The sequence below is a fragment of the Rhipicephalus microplus genome, chromosome 7, assembly GCF_043290135.1.
Source record: "Rhipicephalus microplus isolate Deutch F79 chromosome 7, USDA_Rmic, whole genome shotgun sequence".
NCBI classification, from domain to species: Eukaryota; Metazoa; Arthropoda; class Arachnida; order Ixodida; family Ixodidae; genus Rhipicephalus; species Rhipicephalus microplus.
In genome coordinates, this window is record NC_134706.1 from 84,680,303 (window position 1) to 84,694,262 (window position 13,960).

At 44.9% G+C, this 13,960-nt stretch overlaps 1 protein-coding gene across 1 annotated transcript in view; it reads left to right on the forward strand.

The window, feature by feature from the left end:
- Nucleotides 1–2,778: 2,778 nt before the first annotated feature.
- LOC119179162 (cytochrome P450 3A8) overlaps nucleotides 2,779–13,960 on the forward strand; it is a 33,379-nt gene continuing 22,197 nt past the window's right edge. The window contains exons 1-3 of the mRNA XM_075870048.1: nucleotides 2,779–2,867; nucleotides 9,482–9,578; nucleotides 11,614–11,666. Of these exons, the coding sequence (XP_075726163.1) occupies nucleotides 2,779–2,867; nucleotides 9,482–9,578; nucleotides 11,614–11,666 (239 nt within the window). The remainder of the gene's footprint in view (nucleotides 2,868–9,481; nucleotides 9,579–11,613; nucleotides 11,667–13,960) is intronic.

Genomic DNA, 13,960 nt, shown 5'->3' on the forward strand with positions numbered 1-13,960 from the left:
CCCAATTAAACCTCACACTGGGCACGCAAAATCTACGTGGTAACGGCATGTAGCCGCACCACAAAGATGTTTATAAATCAAACTTTTGGTGCGAAGCCTCTTGAAGTCTTGGCTTCTCAGCGTCTAATGTCGTCACGGTCCGTCATAAATGGGTATTCACCAGTGGCGTTGCCATAGAGTGACATATATAAATACCAGGCCCATGCCCCCCCCCCCCCCCGAAATTTTGTTGCCATTGTAAACAGAGCACAAAATTGCACTCAACTCCATCTTCCTGCGCGGCCTCCACTTCAGATCAAGGTATCGCCCCCTCCCCTGCCGAAAAAGAAATGTCTGCCTAGGCCCCAGGTAGACGCCAGAAAGAGGTTAAATTCCACCACTCGTTACCGGTCCTCTAAAAATGAAGTAGGTGACAGTTCGCACGACAACAGAGCAGCAACGTTGGGAGAGCTGGAAAACAGATCTCTAAATGCCTTAGACATCTGAAACCGGGCATGAAAGCAAAAATAAGAATAAGAAACTGCTTAGGGTAAGCTGCATTCAAACCCATTTTCTGACGGCGTTACTCCGCCGGAAACACCCTATCCTACATACGGTGTGGTTTCAGGCTAGTACCTCATCCTCATCAAGAAAAAATCACTGCATATCCAAGGAGTGAATGATGGTGAGTAGCACGAAGCGTCCATCAGTCCGTCCATGCATCCGATCATACATGCGTCCGTCCGTGCATCTATCCGTGCGTCTGGCCATGCGTCCATCCACCCGTCTATCTAGTGAACACTCCGAGTACCACCATCTCGCATCTTTTCATCATATATTCATCATATACAAGTACCGCCAGCCCAGCCGCGGTGGTCTAGTGGCTAAGGTACTCGGCAGCTGACCCGCAGGGCGCGGGATTGAATCCCGGCTGCGGCGGCTGCATTTCCGATGGAGGCGGAAATGATTTAGGCCCATGTGCTCAGATTTGGGTGCACGTTAAAGAACTCCAGGTGGTCCAAATTTCCGGAGTCTTCCACTACGGCGTCTCTCATAACCAAATGGTGGTTCTGGGATTTTAAACTCCACATATCTATCATATAAATCACCGCCATCCAACGAACATTCCAATGACTAAACGAGAGGTGGCTGGCTACCTACTACTACTACTACTACTACTACTACTACTACTACTACTACTACTACTACTACTACTACTACTACTACTACGTACATCAGGGACGCACGACCAATGGCTTAAGAAGCTTCGCTCCTAAAAATCTCTCTCAAAACAGTGTATGATTCCCTCCTCACCACGCTTCACCCTAGTGCAGATAGAAGACCGTTCATTTCCCTCTTTCATCGCCCCTTCACAGTTCTTTTAACGATAACGGTCACACTTTTTTTATCACTGCGTTTGAATGCGTTGCTATTTAATTCAACAAATCGAATATTGACTCCCGTAAGCCTCGCAAATAAACGTTTCTTATTCTTTCCTGCATCTTAACAAGCATTCTGATGAACGTATAGTCACTGTCTCCGTATCAATGGCAATGAAAGAATGTGGCTTGCAGCGTAAGAAGTCTGTTTCATTTCCGACTCAGGGGCTGCATTTTGGTGGGGTCAATTTACAAAAGCATGGACATTAGGAAGCCGCAGTCCAGGTGTCCACCACTACGCCATGGATGTTTACACACGAGACTTGGTGTTACGCGGCATTCTGTAGATAGGGCAGGTGAAATGTTGCGTCTCGTTTGGTGATAATTATCCAGATGACTGTGCTCGTGTGATCTCATGGCACTTCACTCACACATTCTTACATAATTTTAGTTATAGTTCTTAAGTGTTGTTGCGTGATTTTCAGTCACGTAACAGACTCGTCATCACAAATATTTTATTTCACGCCAGACAAAATCAAAGCACGTGTTGCGGGAGCCAAGCAAAAGTCCCAGGTGATGAACGCAGAGCGCTCTGGTTCAAGATGACGATGATTCCTATTAGCACTTCCCGGCGCAACGAAAAACTTGAACGCCTCCACTCCTAATGGTATACTTTCTTTATTATGCAAATCAGCTGAACTTCCTAACACTTTTTATACTGCCGTTATTCTTGTTTCAATATGTTAGGTCATTATTAAATTATTGGAGTTAACGTGCCAAAGACAGGATATAATTATGAGAAACGCCGTAGTGAAGGGCTCTGGAATTTTCGACCTGCTGGAGTTCTTCAACGTGCACCCAAGTGTAAGCGCACGGGCCAACAGCATTTTCGCCTCCATCTAAAATGCGGCCGCCGCATTCAGGATTTCATACCGCAGGTCAGCAGCCGAGGGCTTTGGCCGACCACCGTGGCGAGTCGATATGTTAGTTCAATATATAAGACGCAAACTGCTTCCCCCCAACATGGGCAGAGGTGTCACGCAAGTGGCCGGAACAGCGTGTTGTTTTCCGATTACTTCCAAAAGCTAGGCAAAAGGATATCTGCAAGAGCTGCCTGCATTCTTCAACTCCTGCCCCCGATCACACACGTGCGCTATCTATATGGGCCACTTATGCCAGACAGCGCGCTTCACTCATCACGAGTGTTAGCTCACACTTATACGCAAGGGGAAAGTGCACATTGAGTAACTGCATCCGATAAGTTTACTTACATTTCTCAACAATGGACATTCAGCCAAAAGGATAACAGAAAAATGAACTAAAGAGATTGAAACCTGATGTGCTCAAAGACCTGTTGTACCAACATTGAGCCATACATGCTTAGCTACGCAATAGTCAATCGCTTTAAGTTATCGCCAAGATGTGGAAGTTTTCGCTGCGAAGTTACGAGGCCTTCGGCTGGACGGCCGTAGTGATTATCTTTGGCTACGTACTCGTCAGGTTGATCAGGTAAGCGTTTGTCCGAATGAAAACGCGTTCGTTGAAGCATAGCAAAGAAGGGAGTGCTGTTACTACGAAAACTTTGTAGGCAACTTACGCGCTTTTCCAGCCTGTCGGCAATTTGTTTGCGATACATAAACTACGCTCACTACTCGCTTCATCAGTCACTGTGGCGATATTGGTGTGCAGCATCACCCTTGAATTAGTATACATTTAGTGTATTCATGCACCTACGCACATTTGATTGCTTGGCCTATTATTTTCAAAACAACAAATAATATAGCTTCTTTGGGTAAATGGAGTGAATTAGCTGAATTCTACTGCACCCAACGTCCACTAAAAAGTGACAAAGCAACGCTTAGCCCAACAGATGGTGTGCGCGTCGCCATAGTCACAGGACTGGCATGTGATACATCGTGGTAATAAAAGGCGGTGGCTATAACACCACCTCAAAGCCTAACCAAGAGTGTTGAATAAAGAGATCGATACAACAAATCAAAACATCTAAAGCAAATATTTTTTTCAAAAACCTTCGTATAATAGTGGTAGGACAAAGATTCAATAAGTCTATTTTATTACCTCCAGGCTTAAAAAGATAGCAGTGGTGCAAGATATCTGAAAGGCTTGCAGAACATCAAAATGAGTTAGCCTGACAAGGAGAACGCCAGCAGCTTCCAACTTAAACGAACATTAGCGCGACGAAAACAGGGACGGGAAAAAAAAAGACAAATTACAGCGCTGTAGTTTGTCTTTTCTTTCCCGTTCCTGTTTTCGTCGCGCTAATATTTGTTTAAGATGGAAGTGCACCAGCTCGCCCAATTGTCCCTCCTGGAGCCAGCAGCTTCGCCGCTTCATCGGTGCTTGCGAAGCGAAGCTGGGTTTTTTAACCAGTTTTCTATCTCACTAGGTATTTCTTGAATTAAAAAAGCTAATTTTAATTTAACCGACTAAGACCACTTCTTCTACTTATAGGTGAGCTCATCCCTATTGCAAAAACAGCGTGGTGCCAATAAATTTTATGGCACTGGTACACGCTGGAGACACTGGTACACGCTTGTAATTACTGGCACTTTGCTGGGCGCACTGGGAAAAATCTGTGTCGCAGTGGTAGGGGCGCTGGCTCAACCGCTGGGATGCTGGTGCGCACTGCGAAGCGCTGGAGTTTTCACTGGCAAGCGCTGGTGAATACTGGAGCACGCACTGTTTCTACCAGCGCAGCTGCAGCGTGCATGTTACTGTAGCGCGTGCCGTGGTTTGTTTCGGTGGCATTGAATATAAAACACTTGATTCGATGGCAGGGAGAGATGCTGCCCTAACAGATACCGAGCATACGCAATTTTTGCTGCGCACGTACGTATCGCAACAACTATGTAATGCACCTTTTTCGCATATGCCCGCGCGCAAACCGGCCATATTCGCATCATCCGTGTATTGCTGTGACGTTTCCAAGTTGCAGTGTTTGTAAGCCTGGAGCTGCACGCCACTTCTAGCAGAAACAGGAAATTGTTTTTGCCGCGAAGTTGACGAAACGTAAATGAGCTCTCTCGATTGCTTCGCAAGGTTTCACAGCGGAGTCGAGAAAAAAAAAGCTGTCGTTCGATTCCGCCACACCGCATAAATGTATTCCTGGCCATGCTTATCGTTCTATTTACTTCAGGTAAGAGTTACAAATGTTCCGAAGCTCAAATGCAGAAGCTTCAACCATACAAACCCACCGCGTCGAGAGCGGTCTTACCCAGTGCGCGGCCCAGCGGGCATTACACCTGTTTTGCCAGCGACGTTGGTATGTTACCGGCGCTTCTTGCTTCGTGTACACACAACTTTGGAGTGTGAGAATAACTGTAAAGTATAGTTTAGACATCCATGAACCTAAATCAACTATTTTGTCTTGTGTCGATGTTCGCACACGGAGCGCTGACGATCGAACGTCACGCCTTCAGCTACGCGGGCTGTCACCGAAAGCTGTTGGCCGCACTTAGCCGGTACTTCCCCGACTGATATGTAACAACGAGCAATTTTCAGTTAGTAATTTGGTACGCCTTCGTGGACTGACTCCCTGGCATACGATTTCAGCGGATCGCATTGGTATTTTAATGGATGTTTTTTTAATTGTTGGTATTGATATAACTGCATATATCTGTACACTGGCACGCCCACTGTATGCTGCCAGCGGAGGCCAGAAAAACGGTTGTCACTCGCCATCGCCGCTCCGTAAATGCATTTCTGGCATTGATTGATCTTCCACTTACTTAAGGTACAGTTTAGGCAACAGTTAGAAATACTGCGAAGCTCAAATGCAGAAACTTCAAGCATCGCAACTCAGCTGCTTCGAAAACAGCCTTACCCGGTGCCCCGTACAGCAAGGCCTATCGTTCCGGCCGCGTCGGTGTACCTGCTGCCGGTGCTTTTTACTTTAAGTAGGCTCAATTCTAAAGTGTAAAAGTGACTGTAAAGTACAGTTTAGACATCCCTGAGCCTAAATCGACTATTTATCCGCGTGTGCAATGCCCGCACAAGGAGCGGTGACGATCGATGTGTCGAGCTTTCAGCAACGTAGACCGTCACCGAAAGACTTCTTCTGAGCAATGGAGCCGGTACTTCTCTGACTCGTAGGTAAGAACACGCAATTTTGAGTTGGTAATTTGGTATGCGTTAGGGAACTAACATACTGGCATACTTTTTCAGCGGATTGCATTAGTCATTTCTTCGGCGGTTTCTTAGTTGCAGGTATCGCTATAACTGCAAATATGTAATCTGGCACGCCGGATGTGTACTGCTACATCGTCGCTTGCGCGAATGAAAAATACTCAATAATCACTCGTGGGCGTGGATATCTATCAAACAAGACATGTAAATCACCTGTACTTGTTGACCAGTAGCAAAAGTGCTTGAACCGACTATCAAAGGGGAAAAAAACAAACTATCGGCAGCAACAGCTGACAATGTGTAGCCGCTCCTCCAGTCAATTTGACATTTTTCATAGTTAAGATATAGATGCTTCAAAAAACTTTGCGATCTTGCTAATATCCGGACGTCATTCGGTGCCTAGAAGCCGTTCATCACTGTCGAATCAAGACGCAATTGTTATTTGAAAAGGAATATTGTGTCAGTCTTCACTGTACAACTTGTAAACATGAAGGTGAACGGCGCGTTCTTTGGATAGTCATTTTACAACCCCACACGTATGGTCTGGCGCATACTTTTTGGAGACTTTAATTGTGTTTGTGACGTCAGAGATCATTCATATATAACAAATGGTTATGATGCAAGTGCAACCTTATTGCAGAAATTATCGAATGACCACAATTTAATAGATGTGGGAGCACATGCACCTTCCTCGGTGAGGTTCACGCACTTTCAAGGCATCTCTCATGCTCGGCTTGACCGTGTATATGTATCTCTAAGCTTATGGTCTCACATTCATAATTATGCTGTAAAGCCCATATCTTTTACAGACCATTGCTTGGTCACTGTTTCTTGGTGTTCTGAAAATTTTCGTAAAACCCCTCTAAATTGGGACCTATGGAAGCTTAACGTACTGTTGTTGCGCGAATATTGTTTTGTTAAAATAGTAAAAAAATCGGTACAAGACGTAACACAGTGTCGACAGCACCCAATTTGAGCTCAATGGGAAAGAATCAAAGAAAGAGTCAAGTATCAGGCAATTAGTATTTTATGTGAAATTTCGCAAAGAAAAAAAAGCTGAAAAACGCTATCTTTATGATTTACTTCTTAAGCTTCATGCTTTTGAAAGTCAACAGCCGGGATTGTACGCGGACGAGATAAATGTGACTCGAGCACAGATACAAAAACATGATACAGATTTACACAGAGGAGCAAAGATTCGTTCCCTTGTTACCAATTTCACTGAAGAGGAACCCACTAAAAGATCCCTTGGGGATGAAAAGAGATATGCACTTTCTAAACAGATACTGCAAATTGAGTCGCGGGGTTCCCTTTGCACAGAGACATGTGAAATAAGAGCCGCATTTGAAGATTATTACAAAAGTTTGATCACCGCGGCTGAGTTTCAGGAGAATTTTGAGGAAGAAGCTGACCACTTCATTGCCCTTGTGCCCCAGTTACAAGATCATGATAGACTCACTGTAGATGGGCCCATAACCAGAGAGGAAAGTAGATTTGCAATAACAACGTTGCAGAAAAACAAAATTCCTGGCCCAGATGGCCTTAGTGGCGAATTTTCATAGCTCTTCAGGAACTTCTGATACCTTTCCTTGTGCAACTTGTTAAGAGGCTTAAGACCGTGATGAACTTCCTCCTTCTTTCTATCAGAGCCATACAATATTAATACCCAAAAGTGCTGGTCCTGACGCATTAAAGAGAGTTAATGAATATAGACCTATATCGTTATGTAACGTTGACTACAAAATATTTGCTAAACTGTTGACAAATCGGCTACAGACAGTGATTACTAAATGTGCAGGTGACCACCAAACATGTGGAATTCCTGGTCGCTCTATACAGACAAACATTCATATTGCACGTTCAGTTCTTTAGTGTGTTGATGGTAGCATGGACCAAGGAGCCCTACTTCAAATAGACCTTGCAAAAGCATTCAATATGGTACAGCATCCTTTTTTTGTTCTGGCTCCTCAATTACCTGCAGTTGGGTGATGTAGTGTACAATAGTATTTCACTCTGTTATAAGAAGTGCACAACTAGGCTAATTGTAAATCGCACAGTTTCAAATATAATAGAGTTAAATTCATCTGTACGTCGGGGATGTCCACTCTCGCCTTTGCTTTTTGCAATTTATCTGGAACCATTATGTTTAAGTGTGCTTCTAAAGTCTATCATCAGAGACTACCGATATGATGCTGAGGAAGTTAAAGTTCTAGCTTATGCAGATGACATTGCCTTCTTTTGCGCTGATAAACCCAGCGTTCAAAAAGCAGTCAACACTACGTTACGTTTCTGTGAAGTCGCTGGCGCAAGCATAAATTATGATAAAAGTAGTGGATTTTGCTAGGCATGTGGGCCCAAACTCCTTCGGTCTTGGCAAATATTTATTGGAATGCTACTCCTATGAAATACCCTGCTGTGCCTCTTGATAACTATCGTAACAGTGGCCCACACTGAACCGCTGCGATAACTACGATATGCCGATAGGTGGCAACATGGCAAGAACGGGAGATTTTCATTTTTGCCAGAGCAAAAGCGTGCAATATATTCCTTGCATCAAAGCTTATTTAAATTCTGCAGGTGTTGCACTGCTCACGTGTACACATTCAAGTCTTTCATAGGATATTTACCTGCTTTATTTGGAGCTCTTCTTGGGAACCCATGAGAAGAGACACTCTTTTTCTTCCGCTTGAAAAGAGTGGCCTCGACCTTGTGCATTTGTTCTTGCGACAGTTGGTGTTGCGATTTTTTACCTAAAGGATGTGTGTCACCCCTTTCTTTTTACGGTTCTTCGTAACCGTCCATGTTACCACCTTCCTTTTATTCATGTCACAACAAGCGTTGCCAAGGAATTGCCATTGTGGGAGTTCGTGAAAGAAATTGTTGATACTGTGAATTTTTTGAAAGCCAGGTTTAGCTTAGAGTATTTGTATACTATTGACAGAACAAATTTAACCGCTGTACTTGTGAATAACCTTTTCCCAGAACCTGTTTATCGAAAGCCATATTCGCTTTTGCCTGGTCACGATGTGTTATTTCGTGTACGTAGAATGTGGATATCTCCTTCAGCGAAAACATTTTTCTTTAAACTGCACAGTTCTACGCTGCCAGTGAAAACGTGGCTGAATGAAAAATGAATATACGTACCCTGGACAGTGAATTGTAGACTCTGTAACCAACCTGAGACTATAGAGCGTTGTTTTATTCATTGTCGTTTACCTTTTTATTTTTTGGACATTCTAAAAAGAATATTAAGAAAAGAACTTTCAATCACAGCTCATGGCATTAAGTTTCTCCCACTCAAAAAGAGTCTGACTGATAATACTCCTTATGACCTGTTCATGTTGTTGGGACTTTATTCACTATAGAAACGTTGCAATATTGATAGACACGCCGAGCCACCACGGTCGCCGAGAGTTGTCTTCCGAGAAGCAGCTGCTCAAGTGCGCAGTGTTGTTGAGACTTCTCACCCCGTTCCGGAGTGGCTTCCCGTTCTTGACGCTTGTGTGTGTGTTTGCCTGACTTCTGATGAAGTATGCTGTGTGTACTTTACTGGTGATAATTTCATTCATTAAAGAAAGAAAAAGTCTGGCGTGGCGCAATGGGTAGCGTACTCGGGTAAGATCAGGAGGTAGCAGGTTCAAATCCCGTCAAGCGGTGTTTTATTTTTTTCAAATTTTTTATTTTTTGAATTTTATTGTGAATGCGCGCTATGTTACTTCTATATTTACTTATTTATGGCGAATGGGCATCCCCGTTTTAATCCTGTGAAGCCCTTTTGCGCAGAGTACTGGGACGCTGCCGCATCAGCGTCGCAGTACCTACGCTGGGAGGCGCTGGTACCAGTGCCATACTGGGCCCATAATCAGGCATGGCGCTGAATACTGGTACCCAGTGGCGCTGGTTTTTGCAATAGGGATGGATTACGTAAAGGTATAACCCACAGCAAAGCAAAGAGACGATCTGTTTTTTGTGTGCAGGTCCCGCCAAAAGACGTTCAGTTACTTCAAGGAAATCGGAATACCAGGCCCAGAACCAAGCCTCATATGGGGGAATCTTGTCGAGTACCACAAGAAGGTATAGACCACTGTCTAAAGATGTGTGAAAAAAATTAGCCTGATATATTTTTAATTGTTCATTTCCATATGTGGTCGCCTGAACCAAGGCGTAGACAATTGTTTTTTTTTGGAGGGGGGGGGGGGACGGTGCCACATGATATGCTCAAAAGGAAGGAAGGGCAAGGACGAGATACGAAAGATTCCATCACGGGCTGGAGCGCTCTCAGACGCGCCTCGAAAAGTAGATGAGGTGATGGGAAACACCAGACCGAGTGAGCTTGTGACACGCACAGTAGCCCTCGTAGAGTTCATGTATAGGGACATGCACACGAATGCAAACAGGTTATGCTTCACATTTTTGGCCACTGTAGCAGTACGAAGTTGTAAGCTAACGCCACTGATTCGATAGTACCGAGCGCTGCTCAGGAAACAGTGGTATCTATGAGCCAACATGATGAAAGCCCGTTTGCACAGTGTCGCGCCCCGGACAGGGCGCCTGCGAGCCACGGGGGAATATCAAGCCGAGAAGGGGTGGTTACAGATTCGGCAATCAGATGTCATTACCTTTTCGGTTGCAGACCTGGGTCAACTCCTGATGGCGTTTCAGATCACCCCCCTGAGCCGCACCCTAACCAGCAGCGAGAGCCGTTCCTCCTCCTGCACTATTTAGGTAAAAAATTATCAAAGAAGGCAGGAGGAGGAACGGGGCATGGGCGTGGTGTGCCACCCCCTGGTTATGCCACAATGCCAAACGTGCCAAAAAAACTAGATGAGGCGCAAGGAGATTTGAATATGGGGTTGGGTGGGGGTGATGGGACGGGGGACGCAAATAATATTTACTCAAGAAGTCAAAACAATTTGATGTTTTTGTCGTCAGTGTCATCCATGAAAGCGCTTTGCCGCTTCACCATTGCCGCGGTGCTGAAGTGGCTGAGCTCTTTCCTCCACAGGCACCGTACGCTGTATAGAGGGCGTAACTTTGCGCTCATTAAACGGCAGCGTCGAAAACAATCTCTCTTCACTAAGCGTGGTTGTCATCTGCCATCAAGACGACAAATGTGGACAGGAAGCCTCCAACCAGCAATCATTGGCAGCCGGTGAAACCTGCTTCTGCATCGCACTGCAGCCGTCTGAGTGGTTTAAAGAGGCTATACTCTGAGCAGTCGTAACAAGCGGCAAGCACCCAATATTTCTCGAAAAACTTATTTTCGGTGGTTGTAAAGGTGAAGCTAGTCGACATAGCAGGTCCCTTCATACACACTCTTTTCGCAGTCATCCGTTGAAAGTCGTCTTACATAATAGTGGAGCTTACGCTATATCAAGAACACGCGACTCAACGCGATGCATTTGTTTTTGTTTTGTTTCAAAATACTGCACATAAGAGAAAATTGGGAAGTCGGCAAGCATGCACATACCTGTTCACTGAGAATTGTGCGAATATCCAGGCTTATCGAGTGGGATGTGTGCGTATCTCGCTGTGCGTGCATGATGCTATGCATTTTACTTTAAATTGTACTGGAATGTTAACTGAATGGGCACTACCCACAATATTAACAGCCTTGTAATCTATAGGTGTTTAATAAATAGCATACCAGTGAGTGCTGGAAATTGTTTACAAAACTGCATTTTTATTACTGACGCGTGTACCTTAAATCCTGATGCGCTAACTCTACTTAAGTCACCCAGATTTCGTCTTCCCGTTCAAATGTTTGGGCAGACCTTCAATACGCATTTTTTGTCAATATTTCACCACTTTTGGCATCCAGCCATGGGATCTCACCGATTTCGTATGGTGCCTGTTATAGCGCGATTGCGTTACCTTCCAATATACGGCGTGAACAGCTGGGTCCAAGTAGATCCCTCCGCTACCGCAGGTCAAGGTAAGGGTAACATAAGTTGTGTGTCATACTAATTCGAGTAGCACATGATGTAATCAGTGCTGAAACTCTGAAGCACGTCTGTGCCATTACGTGTAGGTAAAGCATCCGCTCGCCTTCTTTGGAGCGCTCACTACACACTTGATAGTGCATGTTTTCGCATCTGATATCATGCAGGGCTTCGTGCACTCCGTCACAGAGTGGGGCGCCAAGTATGGGGACGTGTTCGGGTAAGTGGCGTTACTGTTCTTGAACCGCAATCACAGGATCTTTTTCATAACTCATCTGAACCTCCAAATGAGATTGAGCATGAACATTTTATGGTCCTATAATCGTACTACACTTAAGTGCTTGTTGCAGCAATAGTTGCATCTACTTCAATAGAATTCACCATGTACAAAGCAAATAAATTCATTCTCTAGCACAAAGCAAATAGTTTGCTAGCTCTTGCAATAGGTCACATAAGCATTCCTGAAAACTTGCGAATGAGCTAATTGTAGGTACAACACCAAGAATTCAGTGACTGCCTTAATAGCACCTGTGTGAGGGCCACTAATAGCGCTTGTGCATTTGGCAGCCTCGGAGCGTACAGAAGGGTAAGCACATATGAGCTCGGTCACAGTACAAGATTATTATGCAGTGAAGGTTACAAAAAAAAGCAGAATGTGCTTGTTACAAGCTGCCACTCTAGCGTCGCCAGCGCGAAGTCGGCGACGGGAATGACAGCAGGTTGGTTCGTTCCGTACGCAAGCAGAGACAGTGAAGAGATCATAGACGTGAGAAAACAAAACAACTTTACTCGAATGATATTGCAGCACACGGGATCTAATACAACACTTCAATACAACTAACAAAATACATCGACACTTAATACAACTAAAGAAATATATAACAGAAACAATAAATCAGCTTACAAGAGAGAACTATTACAAACTACACAAACTAACAAGAATAGAACGACGGAGGAGAAAGTTCGAAGATATAAACAGGTGAAGGCATACGTGTGATGACCGGCAGCGTTGCGTCCCCGACGATCGGAAGCGAGAAGTCGAAGAGAGTTCTGGCACGACTGCGATGTCGGCGGTGTTGCAACGCTGGTGGCTCCGGGAGGCTAGTGCTTGCAGGTGACTTCGAGCAGGTTGAGCTAACTCGAGGCGAAGTCCCGATGTCTACGTTGCAGACGTTAATATGGCGTCACAACTAGACGAAGGGCTAAGTTTAGGTGGCCAGCCGATACAGAGCCACACTAAAAACTTCTAGAAGAGATGCTTGTTGATCTGTTTCTACACCATCTTGGTCAGCGACTAGTCTGCCTAGCAGGGCAAAATCCTGCGCTTAAATCCCCCTCGTGTCTCCTCGCTCTCTTCCTTGGGGACAAGAGACCTCTACCTGGGTCCAATCATGCGCGTTTAATTGAGGGGAAACTCCGCCCAAAAATATTTTGACCCCACCCCTTTTTAATAGGGAGAGGGCCCGCAACTAGCGAGAGTGACAACCTGTCGGGTTGTTGTCATACGGCTTGGCCACCAGAGCGTTTCCCACGCTTTTCTCCGTGGGAACGGTCAACCACTTAGCTCTCAGCCGGGCGTCTTGTAGTCTAATCCTTGTACGGGGTATACCGCGGCCTTCTACGACCTTGCAGACGTCGCCACGGTTACAAAAAGATTAACTGTCGGCGGCGACGTTCTAAGGAGAGCACCCCCATTTTGCACTTATCGGTTCCCTTTCATGTGCCGCCGTTTCTCACTGTCAGTCGGGGAGTACGGCGCCCGTTAATTGCCGTGACGCGGTGTCGCCGAAAATAGCCGTCCGTGACATTGCCCCCCACTTTCAGAATGTTATTCATAACATTTGTTCACACGGAGGGGAATTTTTCCGACAACAAGGAACAAAACACCACCAACAAGGGAGACATGAGGGCTGTCCCTCTCATACACAACATAACTAGGCAGAGTGCATCAAAGTAACAACAAAAGAAAAAACAAACAATGGTTAGAGTACCAGCTTCATTTACACGCAACAATATCAATGCGCCATACAAACAAGAAGAGGAAATAGACGTGTACGGCAGCCATCAATACAGAATACACTGCCCGAATGTATACTACGAAATAAAACGGAACAGGAGCGCTCCTTTACTGTAGGGCAACCTTTCAATGTGCATTACAACAAGTAAAACAACCAATGCACCAAGCAAAAAGAAAATAACTCAAAATACACTTCTTATACAATGAAATACGTACATACAAACAGAAAACAACCGACGGAAGGAAAAAAAAACAACATGCTCATAGACCTCAAGTCTCAATGCGCGCAACGACAACTGTACCGGGTCACGCCAATCTTAATCAATTTACGAAATCATTCGGTTTATGCTAACATCTTCCTCAAATGCTCATTCATGCCACATCCCCATGGCAGTGGAGGCATACGATGCCACACTAAACCTTTGAAACAACTAGAAAAATGACACATTTTCTCGGGTTTTACCTTATGCAAATTTTCGCACTCATGATTAAACTAA